This window comes from Perna viridis, chromosome 13 (genome assembly GCF_037379345.1).
Source record: "Perna viridis isolate PV_CMFRI_1.1 ecotype Kerala chromosome 13, ASM3737934v1, whole genome shotgun sequence".
Taxonomy (NCBI): domain Eukaryota; kingdom Metazoa; phylum Mollusca; class Bivalvia; order Mytilida; family Mytilidae; genus Perna; species Perna viridis.
Genome location: NC_142457.1, coordinates 9786230 through 9807013, shown reverse-complemented (window position 1 = coordinate 9807013; position 20784 = coordinate 9786230). Strand labels below are relative to the sequence as shown.

Sequence of the window (20784 nt, the reverse complement as noted above, 5' to 3'; positions counted from 1 at the left end):
TAAGAAATATATGATACCCCCCCCCCTCCAAAAAAAAAAAGACTACATATTTTCAGTTTTGGAATGAAGTTGTTTTATAGGTCTATACTATGAAATGTGTAACTATTCATTCAAATCTGCCTCGTCTATGGAGATAATCAACATTGAAAATCCAATAGATTCTATTGTATTTGAGTGTCATTTACAGAGTTATCTCCCTTAATTTTGAAATCTACATGCATTCTATATAATTTTCATCTCCTAAGAATACCGGTTATATGAATAACTGAATGTAAGTTTCTGTTTACCATGGCAATTCAAACAAAATACCCATGAATCACATTTTGCATGATTCTTAGCTGATGTCCGTCCCGAAAGTTCAATATTATTGACTACACAGTACTTGTATGTTGAAAACTTCCAATTCTCTGGTATAAGAGGGATTGGGAATGGAGGTTGCGGATGGGGATAGTGCATGGGGGATTAGAAGTTTGAATGGTGGGGATAGGATAATCATTTTGAAAGTATTTATTGATACGAGAACTATATCAAATTTAATTAAAAAAAATAACGGTTTAAATGTTGAAGAAATTAAATTCAATTTGATGTAAATATTTGATAAAGAAAAATGCAATATGGGGTCTATCGGGGAATGAGGATTTTTCTATGGGTAATCGGAAATTCTAATGGGAATGGGGATGGGGACAATGGGTGATGGGGGTAGTATAAATATGGTGTCAATGGGAAGTTTATACCATTCAAGAGCTGTAATGGTAATTATGGTTATATACAGAAAATAGTTTGCAATTATGAATATTATTTCAAACGTCAATCAAATATTACACATTTAACTCTCCATTTCAATTTTATGTAATGGGCGTGACTTTAATCTGTTAACATGTGCACGTGGTTTTGCGACTATCAAAGTGATTATTACATGATTTTGTTATGGAAATAAACAGTAGCGAGTTGAGCGCGGAGTTCTACATTTAGTTGTTGAGTCGCTTTATTTTACATATTCTTAATTTGTTTGAAAACGAGATTGAGTTAAAAACATGAATAATAAACATCGTGTTGATTGGTCAATTCAGTCGACATTTAGTATTTAAGCGGGTACATCGGCGCTGTATATTGTTTTCATATGTAGATGGCACATCGTCTTTACACTATAAGACTGTTAGAGTTTGCACGTTCTTTGCTTCTAACTTATCTACGGCTATGCCGTTTTTTCTCATAGGAATGTAACATTCCGATAGAATGCTTTTGTTAAGATTTATTCGAACCTTTCGTCTTCTTTATATGCACTTCCAGTTGCATTGCCATACCGGTTAATTTTTAGCGTTATGAATTTATAAGCGATTTGCATCTTTGTTTTATATCAAGGGATTTGTACTTGGTCAAATAAACTATATGTTTCAAAGAGTAATCAAGGGAACCAAGGTTATAGCGGTAATCAAAAGAATGTAATCCAGGGACAAAGACCAGACATGGAAAACAGACATACACAACAAAGAACATAAAGTAACTAAAATCATACATACAGAGTAACAAAAGTAAATGAGCAACTCGGACTCCACTAAAAGCTGGGAGCATGGACCAGGTGCACCGGTAAGGTAAGCGTACTCTGCTTTTCTAGAAACACCCGCCGAGTTGCTCATAAAAAGTCAAGTCCGGGGTAGACAAACGAGGGAAGGAAAACTATGACCCGTTGAATAAATCAGTTTTCATGGTGCTGATGGATACACCATAACGATCCACGAGTTCATGATAACGACCATAAAACTTCTGTAGTGATGACTTCAGTCTTGTAGCAACAAAACTCTATTCCAGAAGCCTATTTGTTAGAGTTCTAGCGCGATTCAAGTAGAGTTTTCATTTATAGTGTTACATTTACAGAGCCCAGTGCACGAACATTTCACACAACTGGGTGTCTTTATAAGGTTATTTAGTCTGAATAATAGTACATGTGTAGTTGATATCGACACGTCAAATCTAGAAAAGCGAATACATTAATGAATGTTCGAACATTTACCATCATTTATTAAACGAATAACACACTACTTATATGGGTAGATTGGTATTGCTGTTTTTTTAGTCAGATTACAATGTATTAACTGGTCATTTTTACTGAGAAACTTCGTTATACAGAAAACTCCCGTTACAGTAAAAACAATTAATCATATTTTTTTATTTTAAGAAAATCAAACATATATGTAAAGATGGTGAACGTGGTGGTATAGGTAGTTATGATTATAACATCACAAGCACTCAAACAGGGGAAGATAACTCCAGTAAAACTCCCGCCAATACTACATACGTATAAAGGATTAAAGTATTAGATATTATAGATCATATATAACACTGGTTAATTTTGAATGACAAAGTAACAAATTTCAGAATAACTAAAACACTGTAGATTCATTCTTTGTAATGCACATAGTAACTGTAGAAGATATTGGTGATGGATTTAGCTGACTATTTCGATAGTTTTGGTTGAGAGTAGTTCTTGTATACAATTATTTTTTTTCTAATTAGATCATCCTATATATTTGATTTTAATGATGCTTATGAGAAGTTACTCCTTGAAACCTGTATACAGGTAATTGAAATTTGCAATATATATTGTTGGTATTTTTGTATTTTATGACCCTTTTAATCTGTAGTGTTTACTTTCTAAATAACGAATTCGTTTTTCTTATTATTTAGGGAACATGTGATAAATCAATCAATCTTTCACTCAAATGTTATTTTTTAAAATGAAAATTCTAAAGTAAAATGGACATGATATGTTGCATGATAGTCGGGAAGAAACACATTATTTGTGTTTATGTGAAATATAATGGTTTTTTTTTAATAAATGCGTCAGTAAGTTGTAAATACACGTGGATGCGTGTATGAAAAAGTTTAAATACAATTTGTAAATCGTGAGTTATACATATTTTGCTTCAAGTGTTGTCTTTCGTACCATAAATTAATTGAGTAAATGTTCAACCTAATTTATTTTCCGCTATTTGGATACGGATCAAAGGAAATGGGGGTATAGTAAATGGGTTTTTATATTACACATAATACTTACATTTAACGTTGCAATAGGAGTTGCAAGTATCATCAAAAGATATAAGGTACAACATGAAAACTGTATTTCGTACCATATATAAACGGTAACAGTTACACCTGCATCATATTGAATAAAGATAGGTATGGGGACTTTGTAACAGAGAATGGGAAAATCAAGACCCTTTTTTAGCAAAACACTGAACTGCAAATTTGCGCCGCTTACATTTCGAGCTAACATGAGTAACCATTGGATAAAGATTTGCATGTGATTTAATATAATGCATTTTGTTGTATATATAATATTGAATGTAAGACAATTACCACATATAAGAGCCGTAAATACCCAGACATCATAAAATATTTACTAAAGTTACCGTGGTTGTTACAGTGGCTAGATTTCCCAAGTTTACCATAATATTGGAAAAAAACACTAACATAGAATATCACATTTAAGTTATAAGAACTGTTTATCATTTTCCAAGGTTTTGGATATACTTTACATTACATAATTTACTTAATACCAGTCAAAGCACGTCCGACCTGGATGACCACTAAATGCAATTTTTTTCTAGGAAAGCCGTTTCTCCTCTTAGGTTATCGTTCAGGTTAATAATGACATACTGACTTGAGGTGATATATCACATGATCAATCTATTCCGATTTATATCAAAGTTCATTTCTTTGAACCAGACCCTCTTCTTCAGCTAAATGTTCAAGATTGCTTGGAGCTGTTTTTGACATCATTGGCGATAGCTCTATTTGTAATTGTTTTATTCTCTCAAGATCCAAACGTGTCCGACTCTTCTTAAACGGGTGAATAAAGAACGACCACTCTTGTTTTGCCATTTTTGATGGTCCCCATGTATTTTTTGGACTGCATCCCTACAATGTTTTGTGAATTCAATTTTTCTTTTCAATATACTTTTCTGACTACACGTATTATCATTATTTCATGCATAATTCTAAAAAATTACGTAAAAACAATATTCAACTCAACATTCACTCCACAGAATCGATTTGTTCCTCTAAAGAGGCAGATTTCTGTTCAATCAAAGAGGTGTTTTACTATTAAACCATATATGACATAACCCAATCGAGAAAAGCAATGGGTGTTGAACCCACCATATTTTTTTCTTTTTTTAAATGGATTTCTTGTGCTCATTTGCTTTCATTTTTTCCACGAGTTTTCAATTTAGTTTGTAATTGTTTTCTCCGTTGTTTCTGTCTTCATTTTCTTTGCTTTTTTTATCTAGGCATTTACTATTTTTGGCATTCACGCATTGTTTTTGCACCTCCTTGTGGCGTGTTTCTTTCGGTGTTAATTAATCAAATGTAAAAATAAGCTTTTTGTTGAAATCGTACATAACCCTGTATTGTTATTTGTAGAAATACCCAACAACATCAGTAAAAACAAGTGGTTACATTAGGTGTGAATCTAAATATATATAACGACAAAAAATTATTATAATCACAAGATTATGTTGTGTTTTCATAAAAAGAACAACCAGAGTTAGTTATACAAGCGTGTGTTGCATTCGTCGCAGATTTGTCCCCGGTATCATAAAAATTAAAATTTTGAATCATTCGTTATGAGGCTGAATACGTAATGCGTTTTATTAGGCGGCATCCGTGATGCTTTTATATTAGAGGGCATTCGTAATGCGTTTTTACTATGCGGCATCTGGAAGGCTTTTATATTAGAGGGTATCTGTAATACTTTTTTATAAGGTGGCTTACGTAATGCTTTTTTATATTGCTGCATTTATAATGCGTTTTTCTTTGGCGGCATACGTAATGCGTTTAAATTAGGCGGCTTGCGTAATGCGTTCCTTTATAGGTGGTATACTTACCGTCGAAATATCTTTTGTAATAAAGTGGTATATACACCAAGCAGGAATGGACAACATTGAAAATATGACAACCAACCATCCTAACACATTGGCCCAGTCAGGATAAATATAGATTCCTAAGGAAAGTGGCTCATATTGCAACGCTTTAAGTATAACAACAAACTGAAATTATAATGAGTCAAGATTAATATGTTATTAATTTGTAATCTCCATCTCCCCATACAGCCACAAAAAAAAACGCTTCAGACTATTGAAATTTCTAGAACTTCAATATTATTGTTGATACCATTTCTGTGGACAACTCTTCTACGATATACCAAAAATGACATACATGACTGTACAAAAACGGAGTAAGCTTTGGTGACCCTTACATTGTATCCTTGTTTGTGGTGTTATGATGGAGCCAGAACTGCTCATTTAATTGAGGATTTGTAAGTGATTTCATTTTATTTCTGTCCGTTGTATCTGTCTAAGTTTGTCTTTTGTCATCTTAGCTTTCCTGTAGTAAGAATGTCAGGTGAGTCTGGCATATTTTGGTAGTGGTATCATGTAATTGTACTAAAGTTGTACCAAAAGGGGTGAGTAGTGGCCTCAAAAAACGATAATGTAGAAAATATGTAAACGACGGATAATAGATTCATCAAACAAAATAAACTTTATTTTCGATTGAATACAAGACATGATGGATAAAACCACCATAGGAACTGACTCTGCCATGGTTTTAGATTGGGCAAGCTATAATGTTATCGATTAGACACTGATTGAACAAACAAATGCATTAAAGGTTCTGACTGGACATCACAACAATAATCAGAAAGAATAGAAAATAATTACGATTGATTAAAGTAAGAATAATGTACAAATAATTTGTAATATGCGTCTTAAGCATTACCAAATACTTACAAGTAATATTAAAGGTGATATAATGCACCACATTATTCCAAAATAATAAAATGTCATCTTGGTAAGCAAGCTGGCGCCAATCATCATTTCTATATTAGATTTGAAGCAGTAAAACCCTAGAAATAAATAATCATACTCATTTTGTAGATATTCAACGAAACTATTCATGTAAAACAATCTTTGAAATCGAATCATGCCGCTAGGACAAGCTCTAATTTTTGCAATATTTAAACTTGACATACATGTATGTCAGGCAGACATCATCTAATTTGTGTCAATTGGTATCTTAGAACTTTGATGAGAACACACATTATGTTTGCTAACCGGAATACATTTTTGGCGAGTCAAAAGAACACAATCATAACATACATACAATTAAAGAGGTACTAGATAAGTAATATTCACAAAAGATTCTAATAATGTTCAAGATTTAGAATAAAAAATCTTTTAACTAAAACAAACAAAAACGACAAATTTCCAGATTTGGAAGGGGTAGAAACGTCTTTAATTTGACCAATGAATAAATTGTTAACAAATAAGGTTAAACCTCCTGTATAATACATACCCCTTAGTAACGACATCGGGAATTGGTTGGTTTTCTCGCTGTTGTAACCAAGACCATATACATACACAACTACAATGATTTCAATCATTCCAACTAATAACAAAGGGAATCCTCCTACATAACTGTCCAGGAGGTCAACCATATACATTCCTCCCTGAAAAAAAAATCGGGTAAAAAATTTTCTATTAGAATTACTAAGTGGGGTGGATATTATACTGATATACTTGAAGGCCCGAAAAATAATTAGTGTACTTTTATCATGCTTTATATCCAAGCAACAATAGGGTTTTCGTTCACGGGGGTCACAATAAAAATGCCGTCAAAGAGATAACTAAGGATCTTTGACTCAAAAAACATTTCTAGCATGCTTTGAAGATTTTTTTGTTTTTGTGGCCGTTATACTTTTTAATTTTTGCATTAAACAACTTTATTCAACCTCCTCGTCATATTTTATTAGACTTGTATTTCCGATTGAATAATGTTATGCTTTCTGAAATTATCTCCTTTTTAAGTCTTACCTTAGTTGTCATCGGCAGTCCAAGGACAAAGAAGGTCAGACAGACAACCAGACGAAAAATGTAGAGCCTTTTCTTACTTTTATTTATGAACCCTTGAAACTGGTCATATATACCAGTAATGGTCGTCTCAGTCATAGAAAACTGAAGGTATACAAAAAATGCTTGTACAGCTTTCATTCTAAGTGCAGTTCAACCTAATACTCTGGTAGGCTCGTTAGTATCGATGATACATACAGAAAATACGTTATGGACCTTTTTATTGCTGGAATGCATTCTATGTACATGTACCTATAAATCATTCTCTTAAAACATCATTGTTCGGGTTCAAGATTCTAAAAATGTTGAATCAATAAATTCTTAGTTGAGATACACAGTTACCTTTCCCGCTATTTTCATTTCCTATAAAACTAATCCAGTAGTATATATCTATATCACGCTATCATAACAGTAGTATATGTTCCATGTATGTTTTTTACGTTAGTTAATTGCGTTTTAGCAATTCGAAGTCCCACAACATAATATTGGATATATTTCTAAATTCCTGATTATTTTGTGGACAGCTACTTCAATGGAAAACCATGTGTATGAATATTTGTCAGGTTATTAGCCTCTAAAATAAAGACCTTTAAAATAGCATTTGAGTTTGACGCTTACAGCATAATAGAAATAAAATAGAAAACGGTCAGAAGTCAAAACTACACGACAATAGATTGCAACAAAAGCAACATACAGCACATAAGCTAATGGGGGAATAATGATAGTTAACAGAAACCTAAATGATTGATGTAATTTAATGACTTACAAGTGTACTAAAACCGAGATTCATCATCATTAGGAAAAATAGCACTGACCATAACGGGGATACAGGCATTTGAGCAAGTGCTTCTGGGTAAACGATGAAGGCTAATCCTGGACCTAAAAAATACATATTTGTGTGAAGATGACAGATACTAAGTATTGAATCTCATGTTCTATTATTTGTACTGTCGTTGACGAAACGCCTGAGTATGTTCAAAACATTCATGATCAATTTCCCACATAAGATACATTGTAATGGGCTTTGAAACAGCAAAAAAAACAATAGAATTTTAATATACCTAGAGCTGGTAATTAATTCGAAAATCGAAAAGCACTATGGAATGATACTTCCTCCAGCTACGTAATGTACAATAAAGATTAGGTACAATAGTGACTCAATTTAAATCAAAGTTGATTAAAAACATACTAGAATAAAATTACCTCCTGCTGCAACCTTTTCTACGGTGGTATTTTTCTTATGGGCCATGAATCCTAAGATAGAAAACGTCACAAATCCGGCGTAAAAGCTGGTAAAGCAGTTGATCAGTGGGATAAGGAACGCATCCCTACAGAATTAGATGATTAGAAATTAAATAAAAACAACATTCTCAAAGTTATATTGAGTATACTTGATAAGGGCTATTTTTTTTTATAATTCTTTATCGGGGATGGAACCCCACCGACGTCCTATTATTCGTAGATTCTCTGGAAAAAATACATTGCTCAAATCATTTTGTCGGAAGTGACGCATTTCTGAAATGACGTATGTACTAGTTAGGAAATGTTTGAATTTTTCATGCAGACGCTTAGTTAAGGCGTGTTGTTAATTTTGCCTTGAATTACTGCATTTCATGCACAAATGACATAGCCAGGCCTGTCTATACATTTATATTTTTTATGAATTATCATCTCTATTTCGTGTTTTGCAAATATAATTTACCTCAATACGTTGTTATGAAACTCGTTGTAACTGGACATGGCTATCAGACCACCAATACAAGTTCCCAGGGAGAAAAATATTTGGACGGCAGCATCGCTCCATACCTTGAGTGCATTAAATATAAATTTATTTAGTAAAGAAAGTAAAGTTAGCATATTGCAGAACGCATACATGCAAATGTAAATGTATTTCAATCCGAAATCGCATAACATTGGTGGTCTTTGTTTATACATATTGGGGCCGGTCAGGTACTTCTGAAGAAACGGCTTTATTCCTTTTATCCAAAAATAATTGTTCTGGTTTCAATTTTTTGGAAAGAAAACAGAATCAAATGCCTTTTATGAACAATCTGGTTTATGTGAAAAAATGTCATATTATTGTTGCCTTGCAATTAACTGAAAACATGTTCTTAGCCTACAAACATTGAGCAAGTTGAACATACGGTTTTGAAATTTTTTGCTTAAAGCATCATATACAATGTACATATCTGCACTGCAACCATAATAATAATGAGGAATCATTAAATCGTAATTATTTAAGAAGTGAAAAGCGATTACAGGACCATGGGAATGAAAGTAAAAATAAATCTACACAGTAACTGTCACATGAAGTGGTAGTAATACATCTAATGTTTTCTTCGTTAACTGAATATTGATTGCTTACCTCAGCTTTGGTTAATTTGCTGAAGTCGGGCGTCAAATAAAACTTAATACCTTCTATGTGGCCCTCGAGCGTACATCCTCGGATCAGAAGAATTGTAATCAGCACATAGGGGAATATTGCAGTAAAGTATACAACCTATAGTTTAATATACCCGAATATCAATAAATAAGAAAATGCAGAAATACAATAAAAAGTGATTTTGTTTTATTTTCACAACATAATAATTTGCTCTACTCTTTAGAAATGTTAAGTGGTATACATAATATAAATTAAAATATTTTGTGAACTGTGTTAGTATTTTTAAATGTACCTTTCCGAGTGACTTAATTCCTTTGGACAATACAACGAAAGTAAGAAGCCACACAAACAGGTTACACAGAGTTATGTCCCATTTTAGGGCTTCCGGGTTGTGAATTCCGTCGGTGATTTGAAGAACATTGTAACTAAAAAAAAGAAAATCATGAAAAATCAAATTACGTGTATTTTTCATGCTGTTTTAATATTGAAATCGCTGGTACATGTACATGTAAGTTAAAAGAAAGAAATAATAACGCAAACACAACGCAAGTACCATTAAAGAAAAGTTCGACAAGGCTAAAGTGGACCATTCTGGCAAATGATTTTTTTTTTTGTAATGCAGTGAGTGATGTCTTGTTGTATTGTAATGGATACATTTCACAAGTATAAGCACTATTTTACCAGTAACTCTGTAAAGTTGTAACAATCGTGAATCTTTCACTATGAACATAGCTATGCTCAAAACAATGTGTGTGACTGTTTGTTATCATTTAAGCAATTAAAATAAAAAAAATCAACCACGAATCTAGTACAAAGTGGTATCGTCTCATTTTTCAGGAGGCACTCAATATCAATAAGCATTTTAGACCATACTGAGTTAACTGCCGGGCTGTAAATGCTCAATTTACACTTTTACGGAAAATTCTTTTATTCTACTCAAATGCCCTATGAAAGTACATCACACGCGAGCATATCGCAATGAACTCAAAATTGTCCAGTTTCTTCATTTTTTTGGAAAATATAAATTCGAACCCTTCGAAGTAATTATGTATTGTCTGCTTTTATATCCGTTGTATTTCATTAAATATTTACACTTACTTGAAGTATTCATCGCTTGCTGATGTTGTTGAATTCTCCCAAAATGTGAAGTTCACTGAAAACATAGAAACATAAAATACTATACTTATTGGATGTTGGTGACGGACCTAGTGGTTTCCGAGGATCGGAACTGCTCTTTTGTCGGAATATTTTTTTTATTTCGTGCAAAATGTCGGTAAATATGAGCAAATATTTAGCCTGGAACCCTCTCTTTTCTTTAACCAAGCAGGACTCCCCCCTTTCACACACTTTTCAAAATATCTGGATCCGCCACTGCTAGTGTCCCGAAATTTGCAATGGATGACAGCCTTTGATTGTAATTGTTAATTTCTTTCCTATAGAAAAGCCATACGAATTTAAGAAGCCGATTGAAACCAAAAATTTGTCCGAACAGATGGTGGTCCTTAGGTAATTTAATTTTGTTAATTTTACGTAAATATACATGTATTTGAATAAGTGAAATGTATATAAACTCATATGGTATCTTCCTGTGTATTATTTTTTTTCTTAAATCAAAATAATTTGATATATTAAAATTTTAATTTAGTTATTAATTTCATTGAAGAGAGATTGATATAAAAAGAATGGATATGGTGAGAATGTCACAAAGACAACTACCATACGGGATGAAAATTGCCCGTTCTTCACATATCACCCAAAATGTTTCCCATTTTTACAATTCATTTCCATCGTTTGTATATAGCCAGAAGAGCAAACTTTTTTTTGTACAAAACACCCCCTTTTTAATCGTCATATTTCTCACTTCTAAAAAGTCAGGCGTTTGCTATTTCCACGCAAATATACTGTTCGGTTACAACTATGGTTTATTTTGCAATGACATCTACATAATTGTGTTTTCCACATTCAGTGAAACAAAAATAAATATCTTAACATATTTACATTAACAGCACAAGACGTACAACATTTGGTTCTAGTTCCATTCCAAGGATCCGGAAGTGTATTGTTCTGGTTGCCATCACGACAGTTGCACGTGCTCCATTCATCATCACAGTATTTCCAAGGAACTTCCACCCGCATCGACGCAAAGAAGAAGTAGGTACAATAAGCAATGATTACAGCATAGTAAATAGAAACCAAACCGGAAATTACCAACATTGATATACCAAGACCTGGAAGTAATGTAATATAATAAAACGTAATTTTAAAAACTTATTGCAGATCCCTTCCACTCACAAATCTAGATGGTTATCAGCTACCCCTGGGTTGAATGCAAAATACGGACCCCACCCAAAATGAGATACCGCTTGAATTTTCTTAACTCATGTACGATAGAATTTCGAGAAGACAAAAGCTCGTGAAAATCTCATATCATACTTTGACGGGAACGAAAGAACAATTTAAGCCTTTACGATACCTTTAAACCATGGATTCATCCTCCATACTTTGATAGGACTGAGACTACTAAACTGTCCGAGGCATAGTTCCAAATAGAACAGAGGGATGCCAACTAATAAGAGGCATATCACATAAGGTATTAGGAATGCTCCTGAAATAACAATTAAAATATGTAGACATTGGCTTGGCACCATAGACAATGTTATAATACATGTATATATTGTTGTTTCTACATATATCTTTCTAATGAGGAGTGAATCTTTAGCTTTCATCCTCCCAAGTTTCGGTTCATAAACAACTTAAGGTTTTTCACGGTAAATATAAATGGAGCCTTCAAATACATTACTAAATTGACTTTGAGGTCATAATGCCGAAGAATAAGGTCAGTCATTTTTTTTTCAGACACGTCTTATGTTTGCTTTGATAGATTAAGATGAAACTTGCATTTTAATATGAACACCTGTATACCTTCTACAGTTGACGTAACAGACTAATATGCACTGGTTGTTATACTGGGTAAATAAATCTTCGGTTTAATAGTTTTACATGGACCTTTAAAAAGTTCTAAAAATACTTCTACAACAATAGAAATTAGACAAACTCTGTAGGATGCGTAACATAATTAAACAGACCAAAATACTGTTTTACAGGTATATTCTTTTACCTCCTCCATTTTTGAAGCATAGATATGGAAACCTCCATACGTTCCCAAGACCTACTGCAAACCCTACACACGTCAATATAAATTCTAACTGGCTTCCCCAGCTGGCTCTTTCTTTCTGATTCTCATTTTCCTTTCCATTGTCGTTTCCCTAAAATATATACAAGTATTAGGTTGGGTCTCTTTGGTATACCAGGTTACTTTGTTTAGTGACAGGCCCACCGGTAGTCAGCAACTCAAATACGAATCAATCAATCAATCAAATTACAAAATGTTTAAATAATGTTTCTAAATTTTGAAAAATGAGAAATATTTCAAAATGTATACATCGTACAAGCTATGCTAGTCCTATGTCCATGTTATTGCAAAACTCGTAGTCTTATATCAACGTTGTAAAGTAACATATATTGTTTCTGATCAGTTAAGGTGGTACTCGGATCAAACAGACGGTCGTGAATACGATACATGTACCTTTTAAGAGGTTGTCCATGCAATACCAGGCAGTAGGTGGCACATGACAAATTTTGTTTTCAAAAATAATTCATCCATTTCATATCGCAAATGCATCCTTTGTTCTCAGAATTGAATGTTGGTTTTTGATAAACTACAACGGATAAAGAGAAATAAATAACATGGAAAGGGTTGAAATTCATTGAAAAGGGAGATTACTCTTTCATTTTGTGCAAATTTTGGTTGGTTTTTTTTGAAACTTTTAAATCATTCTTTGAGCCATCCATTGTCAATTTAAAAAATCTTTGTGCTATTGGACATACATATGCTATTAATTAAATAAAACATAAATAAATAAATATTTACTAACATTGGAACAAAAAATGCCATGGGATAAAATTTACCATGTGGTATCTATATCATATTAGGTATTACATGGCTTCTGAATGGACAGTCTTTTAAAGGTGTATTTTTGACCATGCACCTCTGAGCCTTTGAAAAGAGCAATGTACGAACACCTTCTATGAGAAGGAACATGGAATTTCGCTAAGCTGCTACACAGTTTTCATAGGCACAAGTTTTAAAATTTTACCATAGTGTAATACATATAATTTGGTGAAAAAGTCTCGAAACAAAATTTTCATACCAGTTATGCATTTCGGCAAAAACTAGCAATATTCACTACTAAAAGACTTATCGACAGAGGGTAGTTTGGGATGGTGTGACATGTACATTTCCTTAACAAATACAAGTACATGTAGTAGTATCATTATACACTGATGCCATTTAGAATGTAAGGATTTTTCATCGAGAAAGATACTAAAATCTGAAAACTTCTATAGTGCGCAATTTGCCGGACAGACACCTGCTTACAGCCTTGTCGTCTGCATGAAATAACTTTATACCTCCCAAAATGAACGTTAAGATGTCAATATGACCTTAAAACTCGTCTGTTTTTTATTAACAAACTTAATAATAATTTGTGTGTAAAAAGGGAAACAAATTCTTTAGTAATATTTTATACAAAAACGGATTTCTAATAATAAGACCTGTTGTGCATATGTTCCGTGACAGATTGTCGATGCGCTGTATTGATGTTTTATATTGATTATATACAAGCAACAAAATGTTCAACACTGGTTATATTCGTGTTTTGCCATTAAACAAGGATAAATCACACGCACAATACACATGTATAAACAAACTAATGAAGGCAATATAAATAAAGCAACAATTACGATATATCGAAAATATGTATGGTGTATATGTAAAAACAAACAACTCCACCGGGATGAAAATGTATGTACTTTCTCCAGGAAGGTAAAATTGTCTCTGTCCCGCTTAGTTTTACAATTTATTATGCATGTACACAGGCAAAATTATTTCACATGATATTCACATGAATTTCACATGATTTTCACCTGAATTGAACAAATACACTAAGTGACAGAGTTCACGTGAAATTTGGGTGAATGGAGCCTTCACGTGAAATTCACACGAAATGTTCACGTGAAATTCACACGAAATGTTCACATGAAATTCGTGTTTAGTGAATTTCACATGAAAATCATGTTGATTTCATGTGAATTTCACATGAATTTCATGTGAAGCTCGATTAAAATGAATTTCACGTGAAAAATATTTGCCCGTGTAGTCCTACAACCATATCGATTTCATAGATATAGTTGATATACTTTGCATTTTTTGCAGGACTCCCCTTTTTGTTATCCTTAATAAATTCGAGGAAACAAATCTGTGCAAGCTAGTACATGCGCAATGCATGGTACATATCAGATAAAGCGTGCAAATTTTCGGTTTTGATTTAAACGTGATTCAATTGCACCAAACGATAGGGTTATTCCATTCGAGTGCAAATTCTCCCATTATTTGTACATCGATCCTGGAAATTGACGAAAAAAACAACAAAATAAAGAAAAATTGATCTTACCTGGCGGTTTATTTCTCCCATCTGTGTAAAAACTAACTCCAAACAATACTGAACATCTGTCCTCGTACTATTACTATACACGCGGCATACTTTCCTAAAATTAATGTTAGTATAAAAACAAAGCGACCTTCACACAAATTACACTGTTGTAGAGTGACTTCTGCATTGTTAAAAAAATATACGCTGTCAACAAAATTAATTTTGGTCATTTACATGTAGATCTGACATTTGAATTAAGCTAATGCTATTTTACATTTTCATTTATCTTAACCATATTCCTCTGAATATAGCTGAAATATTGCTGCTCGGACGTTAAACCCCCAACAAACAAAACATTATCTTAACCATGTATAATTATTAAAATATTATCTAATAGGGATTTGAGAACCGATTTTTTAAACGTTCGTATTATAGTTTTCTTCTTTCGTCTAATTCCCGAACGTGACTTTAACAAGCAGCTCGGCGAGCGCTTCTAGAAAAGCAGAGAACGCTTACCCAACCGGTGCACCTAGCCCATTTTTCCAGTTTTTAGTGGAGTTCGGTTTGCTCATTTACTTTTGTCTCTATGTGTTTGTCAGTTTCATTATTTCATGTCCTTTGTCGTATGTGTCTATTACCTAACCGGTGCACCTAGCCCATATTTCCAGTTTTTAGTGGAGTTCGGTTTGCTCATTTACTTTTGTTTCTATGTGCGTGTCAGTTTGATTATTTTATGTTCTTTGTTGTATCTTTGTTGATAGGACTTCATTATCCGTTGATTATGCATTTTGTATAGCAATTCGAATCCTCCTTCCATTGGGTTCGTCTTCCAGATACTGATTGTAGAACAGGAATCAATTTTATGGAGTATGATTAAACAGAAATCTTACTATAAAGATTTGAGAGATATAAGTACAAAACAGAACAACATAAAATGTACGTGTAAATCATCGATGTATAGACACATACATCTATGGTGTAAATGTACGGCACAGTCAAACCTTTGGAAAGTAAACCATTGGCGGGTCCAGTACAAAATGGGGAGGTCAAGCTACTATTGATCAATTAAACCTAAACAAATGCGTGCAGTTACATTTCAAACAAACCAGTTTAGGAGTAGAGGTTACTTCCACTGTAACCCCATAGATCTGCAACTGTAACAGTACCTCTATTGATCTTTAATTATAAGATACGCATGACATTCGGAGGACTTTTCACCATTGTTTTTATGACTTTTTATTGGCGATGTGTTCATTCCGTAATTCTATTACTAATTAAACTACGTTACGTGCTTTAAATTAAAAAAAGTTTTTTTTTGGTTTTATCGGTTTTTGTTTTTGATTTTTTTTCTTACCTTGAAGTTGGACAAATCCATTAATAAAACATATAAAGTACAACCATATGTTACAATGAAATGAGAGAGAAAATATTAGCACAGCATGCCCATTTACACAAAACGCAATACTAACCTGTTTAACGAGAGGGCAAGGTTAATGACTTGTTCCAAATAGAGCATAAGAAACAGTGTGCAGCTGTTATAGTGCATATCGTACTGTATTCATTCTATTGATAACTTGAACATTTCAACATATTGTTTTAGGTTATCCTATTTCCGTTGCGGACAATCGTTCAAAATTGTCTGTTCCAGAAGCCTAACTGTAAGAAGTCTTGCGCGATACAAAAAGCCTGCCTAGTATAGCGTTATGAGTGATGTGAAAACTACATACGCAGGCGCATATGTAGTGTTCCACAGATGAAAAGAAAGTTGACAATACGGAATGAAAAGTCATCGTGTTTGTCGTATAGTTTGGTCAATAGTTTTCCTCTACCATCGATCTCTATGAAAACACTGTAGAACCTATCAATTAAGTACAAAGTACACTTACAAATGTATTTGAAATATTAGTTAAACCTATACTGCTCTGTGGATGCGAAATATGGGAGTATAAAAATACGTAAATACGCTAGAGTTTATAAACTTCTTTTACGTCAGAAACCATTAACTCGTAAGGAAATCATTAACGAGAAACGGGGATGTTATCCTTTAGAAATAGAAACCGAACTAGAATGATACATGTATTTCCTAGTGGAGAAAAATTATGACTCGCAGATATGGCAAACTCTCTGCGTTAATTTTCAAAACATATTCACTTTGACACAATAAAACAACATCCGCAATCCCGCTTGTTAGATAAGATGGAAATCATTTAAGACATTTGTGGTCAAAATACAATGTTAATTATGAAATAAAAAATCAACAAAGATTGGAAGATCATTTTTTACAAACTTTGATAGAAAACTTGAACGACTAACCAAAAATTGAACTCTGTAAGAATCAGGCAATAAGTAGCACATCATTTTTTTTTTCAATTTGGTTTCTTTTTTTTTTTCTTCAAAACATATTTTATACATCTAGAAAACAACCAAAAAGCTATTTACAGTTATCCTGAAATATATGCAACGTAGATATTTTTGGTTATGTACATGTATATAGGGAAAAAGTACGGGAAAATTTCCGGCCATTTTTCCATAGTGCATTTCAGATACAATTGACCTATCAATGTTTAAAAAAACTTAAAAACACTTTGATCGTCATTTTTGATATCATGAGGTATACACACTTGGGTAAAGCAATACAATTTCTGCGATCCACACCACATACATATACACAATTAGATTAATTTGTAGGCAGAAAAGTGCTTAAGTAGTATTCAAGCTTAGAGTCATGAAAATTGTGATACATGTCTGGAAAGCCTACAAATTTTTATGTTTATTTTACTTTAGTAAACGGAAATTAACATTTGGTCTTTCATATAACCCGTGTTTTTACGAGATAAAAAATATATAGAATGCACTATAGAATTCAAAATTAAGGGCGATAACTCGGTAAATGACACTAAAATTCAATAGAACTGTTCGATGTTCAATGTTGATCATCTCCGAAGAGCAGACAGATTGGAATTAATGATTATACATATTTCATCATACAGACCTGTAAAGCAACTTAATAACAAAAATAAAAATCCATAGCCTTTTTGGGGGTTTATCACATATTACAGAATTTGCATGAATCTTACGAAGACAACTACTTAAAAATTATCTATACAAGACATTGCATAATTTCGAACAATATTTCAATATACTAAATGCCAAGGACATTATAACACTGTCGAGGTTTAAGGACAATGAATCATAAGTTTCCAATATGGTTTAACGAGAAAAGAGACATTGTTCATTGTGCGGAGATACTATAAGGTGTAAGTATTATGTAATGGAGTGCAGTAGTTCACGATCTAAATGGAAGATACTTATTGACAGAAAGTACATATTACATGACTGTAATGTTAAAACAAGTATGCTTTCATGAATCAAAAACAGAACTCAAAGCTTATAAAACTGTACATTTATTATAATTATCAATGATAAACATGATCCTTAATGATAGTGTACCAGTCTCAGTAAGAATCAGGCAGTGGGTGAGACATGGTATGAAAAAAACACCCTTTTGAAAGTTTAATGTGACTATTTGCACCATCGGAAGAAATGAAGAAAAAAGACAAGATTTTCTATGTTGGTATATTGAGTTATAACTTGATTGATATGCACTGACAATGAACACTTCAAGGACATATATTAACCTCACTGTTCTAACATTCGAACATTGAAAAATTTCTGAGCAAATCCATTGATGTTTACAAAAAACAACTTAGGCTTAATATATTGTAAGATTAATCAAGAACACTTATCTTTCATTTCTACACTACTAAAGGAAGAGACCGATTTCTTTGAGCCGCAACTCCTCTTAAACCATACAAGGTCGAATATATTTGTGATACGAGGTATAAATGTAGTGTTGTGTACTTCCTAAATTTGTCTTTGAACCAATCTTTTTTATGGAAAACTCGAATTTTTTGGAAAATATCCAATACGGAGACCGTCATTGGTCTCTGTGTTATGATATGCTTTCGGGCATGCTAAATCGATGTATTGTCCAGTTCATGTGTACAAGTGTTACACCAGTATTGCACGTTCATTATTTTGCTGAATTAAACGACATCCACTATTTTTCAGAGGTGCAAAACTGGCATGAGTGGTAAACCCCCTACCCGTTGTTTGAGTAAAATATTGAATTATTTGAAATTTAAGAATTTATTATGCACCTTTGAACTGGGTGAAAAAAAAAACAAAAACAAAAAAAAACAAAAACAAAAAAAAACAAAAAACAAAAAATACTTTTTTTAAGTTAGCAAGAGACCACTTTGATAACCTACTTGAAAGCATTATTGTGCGTAATTCTTTAATACATGTAACTAACAGGAAATTTCGCTGAACAATAGGATAAAATGCTAGAAAGTCCACTTTCGACTTTTCTCGTCAATTCAGCCATTAAAAAATTACGAGCGAACAAGTCCCAGTTTGGGGGTTGATCACATATTTGTATAAAAAAATCTGAATTAAATTTAAGAAACCCAAGTCCCCATGAAAGTCTAATGCTCAACTCCTCTTAAACCACTAAAGGAATTTGAAAAAAAACTGTACACCTTTAATAGATGTATGGTAGATGATCGTAGATACTTTACAACGATCACTCATTTTGTTTGGATTCGTCAAATAAGTGCTATGTCCACACTTTAAAATTGCTCAATCAACCGCGATTTCGCGGGCATCCTCTAGTATTCTCTTATCTCGATCGACGACTTGTTAGTAACCCAAGAAATTTGCATTCTCGTGGCACCCCAATCATATATAAGTCTTTACTTATTTACAAATGTTTATATTTATTACATGTATATATGCCTGAAAGAGGACACTCAATGCTTTGATTGAATATCCAGATAATTGAATCAATGGCGAAATGTATCCTGTATTTATTGAATATGATGTGTTAATTCACGAGTTGTTACGTATCTAGTTGTTTCGCTTACATAAATTAAGGAACATTCAATTCTTATCCGTGTTTTAAATTATTTTTCTCCACATTAATTAACATGTTCAATAGAAATAAAAAATCCCGTGAATTTACGTTTCAAATAAACATCGTGCTTATACTAACAATTATACAAAGTAGATCGTCTGAAAAATAGTTCTCAAGGGCCAATATGTGTATAAACATACGCTCGTTTATGGGTTAATTCGTCATCTATTTATATTTTAAATAGTTTTTATATCATATGTTGCAAATTTATATCTACTAGGAAATAAGATGACTGCACAACTATGTGAATTCATAATTTGTCCACAAAAAATATTAATAGCATATTATTGTGTATGCTTACCAATGATCACACCTTTTAACATAGTGATTTTGAAGTTTAAAGGATTCCAGGCAGTTATAGAAGATACAAATGTAGAGAAAGAAAATTCACATTTCTGGTCTATTCTTCTCATTATAAGTATGTATATAGACAATTATACATTATTACATATATTAATAAAATCGTTTGTAACAATTAGAAAAATGGTTTGTTCTTCTTCAGATATTGATGCGTACCATATTAACCACAAACATCCAATTCTTTTTTCTACGGTGGTACATGTATAGGACACACAAGATTTTAAATTTCTCGTAATTTATTCGAGCGCTCGACTTATTATCTCAAGTGCTCGACTAATTATGTCGTGCACTCGACTTATTATCTCGAGCTCTCGATTATTATCATAATAATAAGATAATAAGTCGAGCGCTCAAGATAATTAATCGAGTGCACAACATAATAAGTGGAACATTTAAGATATTATGTGTCGTAAATGTACCACCGTATTTTTCACCTTTGAAACTATTGTAAAATAAGTTACCATGCTATAGATAGTTTTTGTTAATTTGTGCTTTTTATCTTTGTTTTTGTTTACAATTTTAATATGTTAATGGAGGTGGCTGATTCCCCTCAGAGGCAAAATCAGAAAGTGGAAAACGTTTCACGGTTCGCTGAAACCCATACTTGCACGTTGCCTTCGTTTTCGGAAGCAGTCTTTGATACGTTGGCACGTTCCCACAGGGACA

The 20784-nt window shown here is 32.8% G+C and overlaps 1 protein-coding gene across 2 annotated transcripts; it reads right to left on the bottom strand.

The window, feature by feature from the left end:
• Positions 1-3288: 3288 nt before the first annotated feature.
• LOC148599504 (sodium- and chloride-dependent glycine transporter 1-like) lies at positions 3289-16249 on the bottom strand. 2 transcript variants are annotated; one of them, XM_088557810.1, is made up of 17 exons: positions 16138-16155; positions 14805-14898; positions 12878-13010; positions 12410-12557; positions 11765-11896; positions 11310-11519; positions 10390-10444; positions 9584-9716; positions 9274-9408; positions 8611-8714; positions 8112-8236; positions 7675-7787; positions 6873-7013; positions 6355-6508; positions 5790-5905; positions 4887-5048; positions 3379-3918 (listed from the first exon to the last, which is right to left on the bottom strand). In XM_088557810.1, the coding sequence occupies exons 5-17, from the start codon at positions 11781-11783 to the stop codon at positions 3703-3705; spliced, it is 1683 nt and encodes a 560-aa protein (XP_088413936.1). In that variant the 5' UTR covers positions 11784-11896; positions 12410-12557; positions 12878-13010; positions 14805-14898; positions 16138-16155; the 3' UTR covers positions 3379-3702. The 2 variants fall into 2 exon arrangements, with proteins under 2 accessions (XP_088413935.1, XP_088413936.1); XM_088557809.1 differs by lacking the exon at positions 12878-13010 and having other exon boundaries at positions 3289-3918; positions 16138-16249.
• Between the last annotated feature and the right edge of the window lie 4535 nt (positions 16250-20784).

Excerpts from the sequence above, each read along its gene's own strand:
- LOC148599504 (XM_088557809.1), bottom strand. The coding sequence starts at position 14,825 with ATGGGAGAAATAAACCGCCAG. Across the intron at positions 12,558-14,804 it reads TGGGAGAAATAAACCGCCAG|GGAAACGACAATGGAAAGGA; the intron begins GTAAGATCAATT and ends TATATATTTTAG. Across the intron at positions 7,788-8,111 it reads AGAAAAGGTTGCAGCAGGAG|GTCCAGGATTAGCCTTCATC; the intron begins GTAATTTTATTC and ends TGTATTTTTTAG.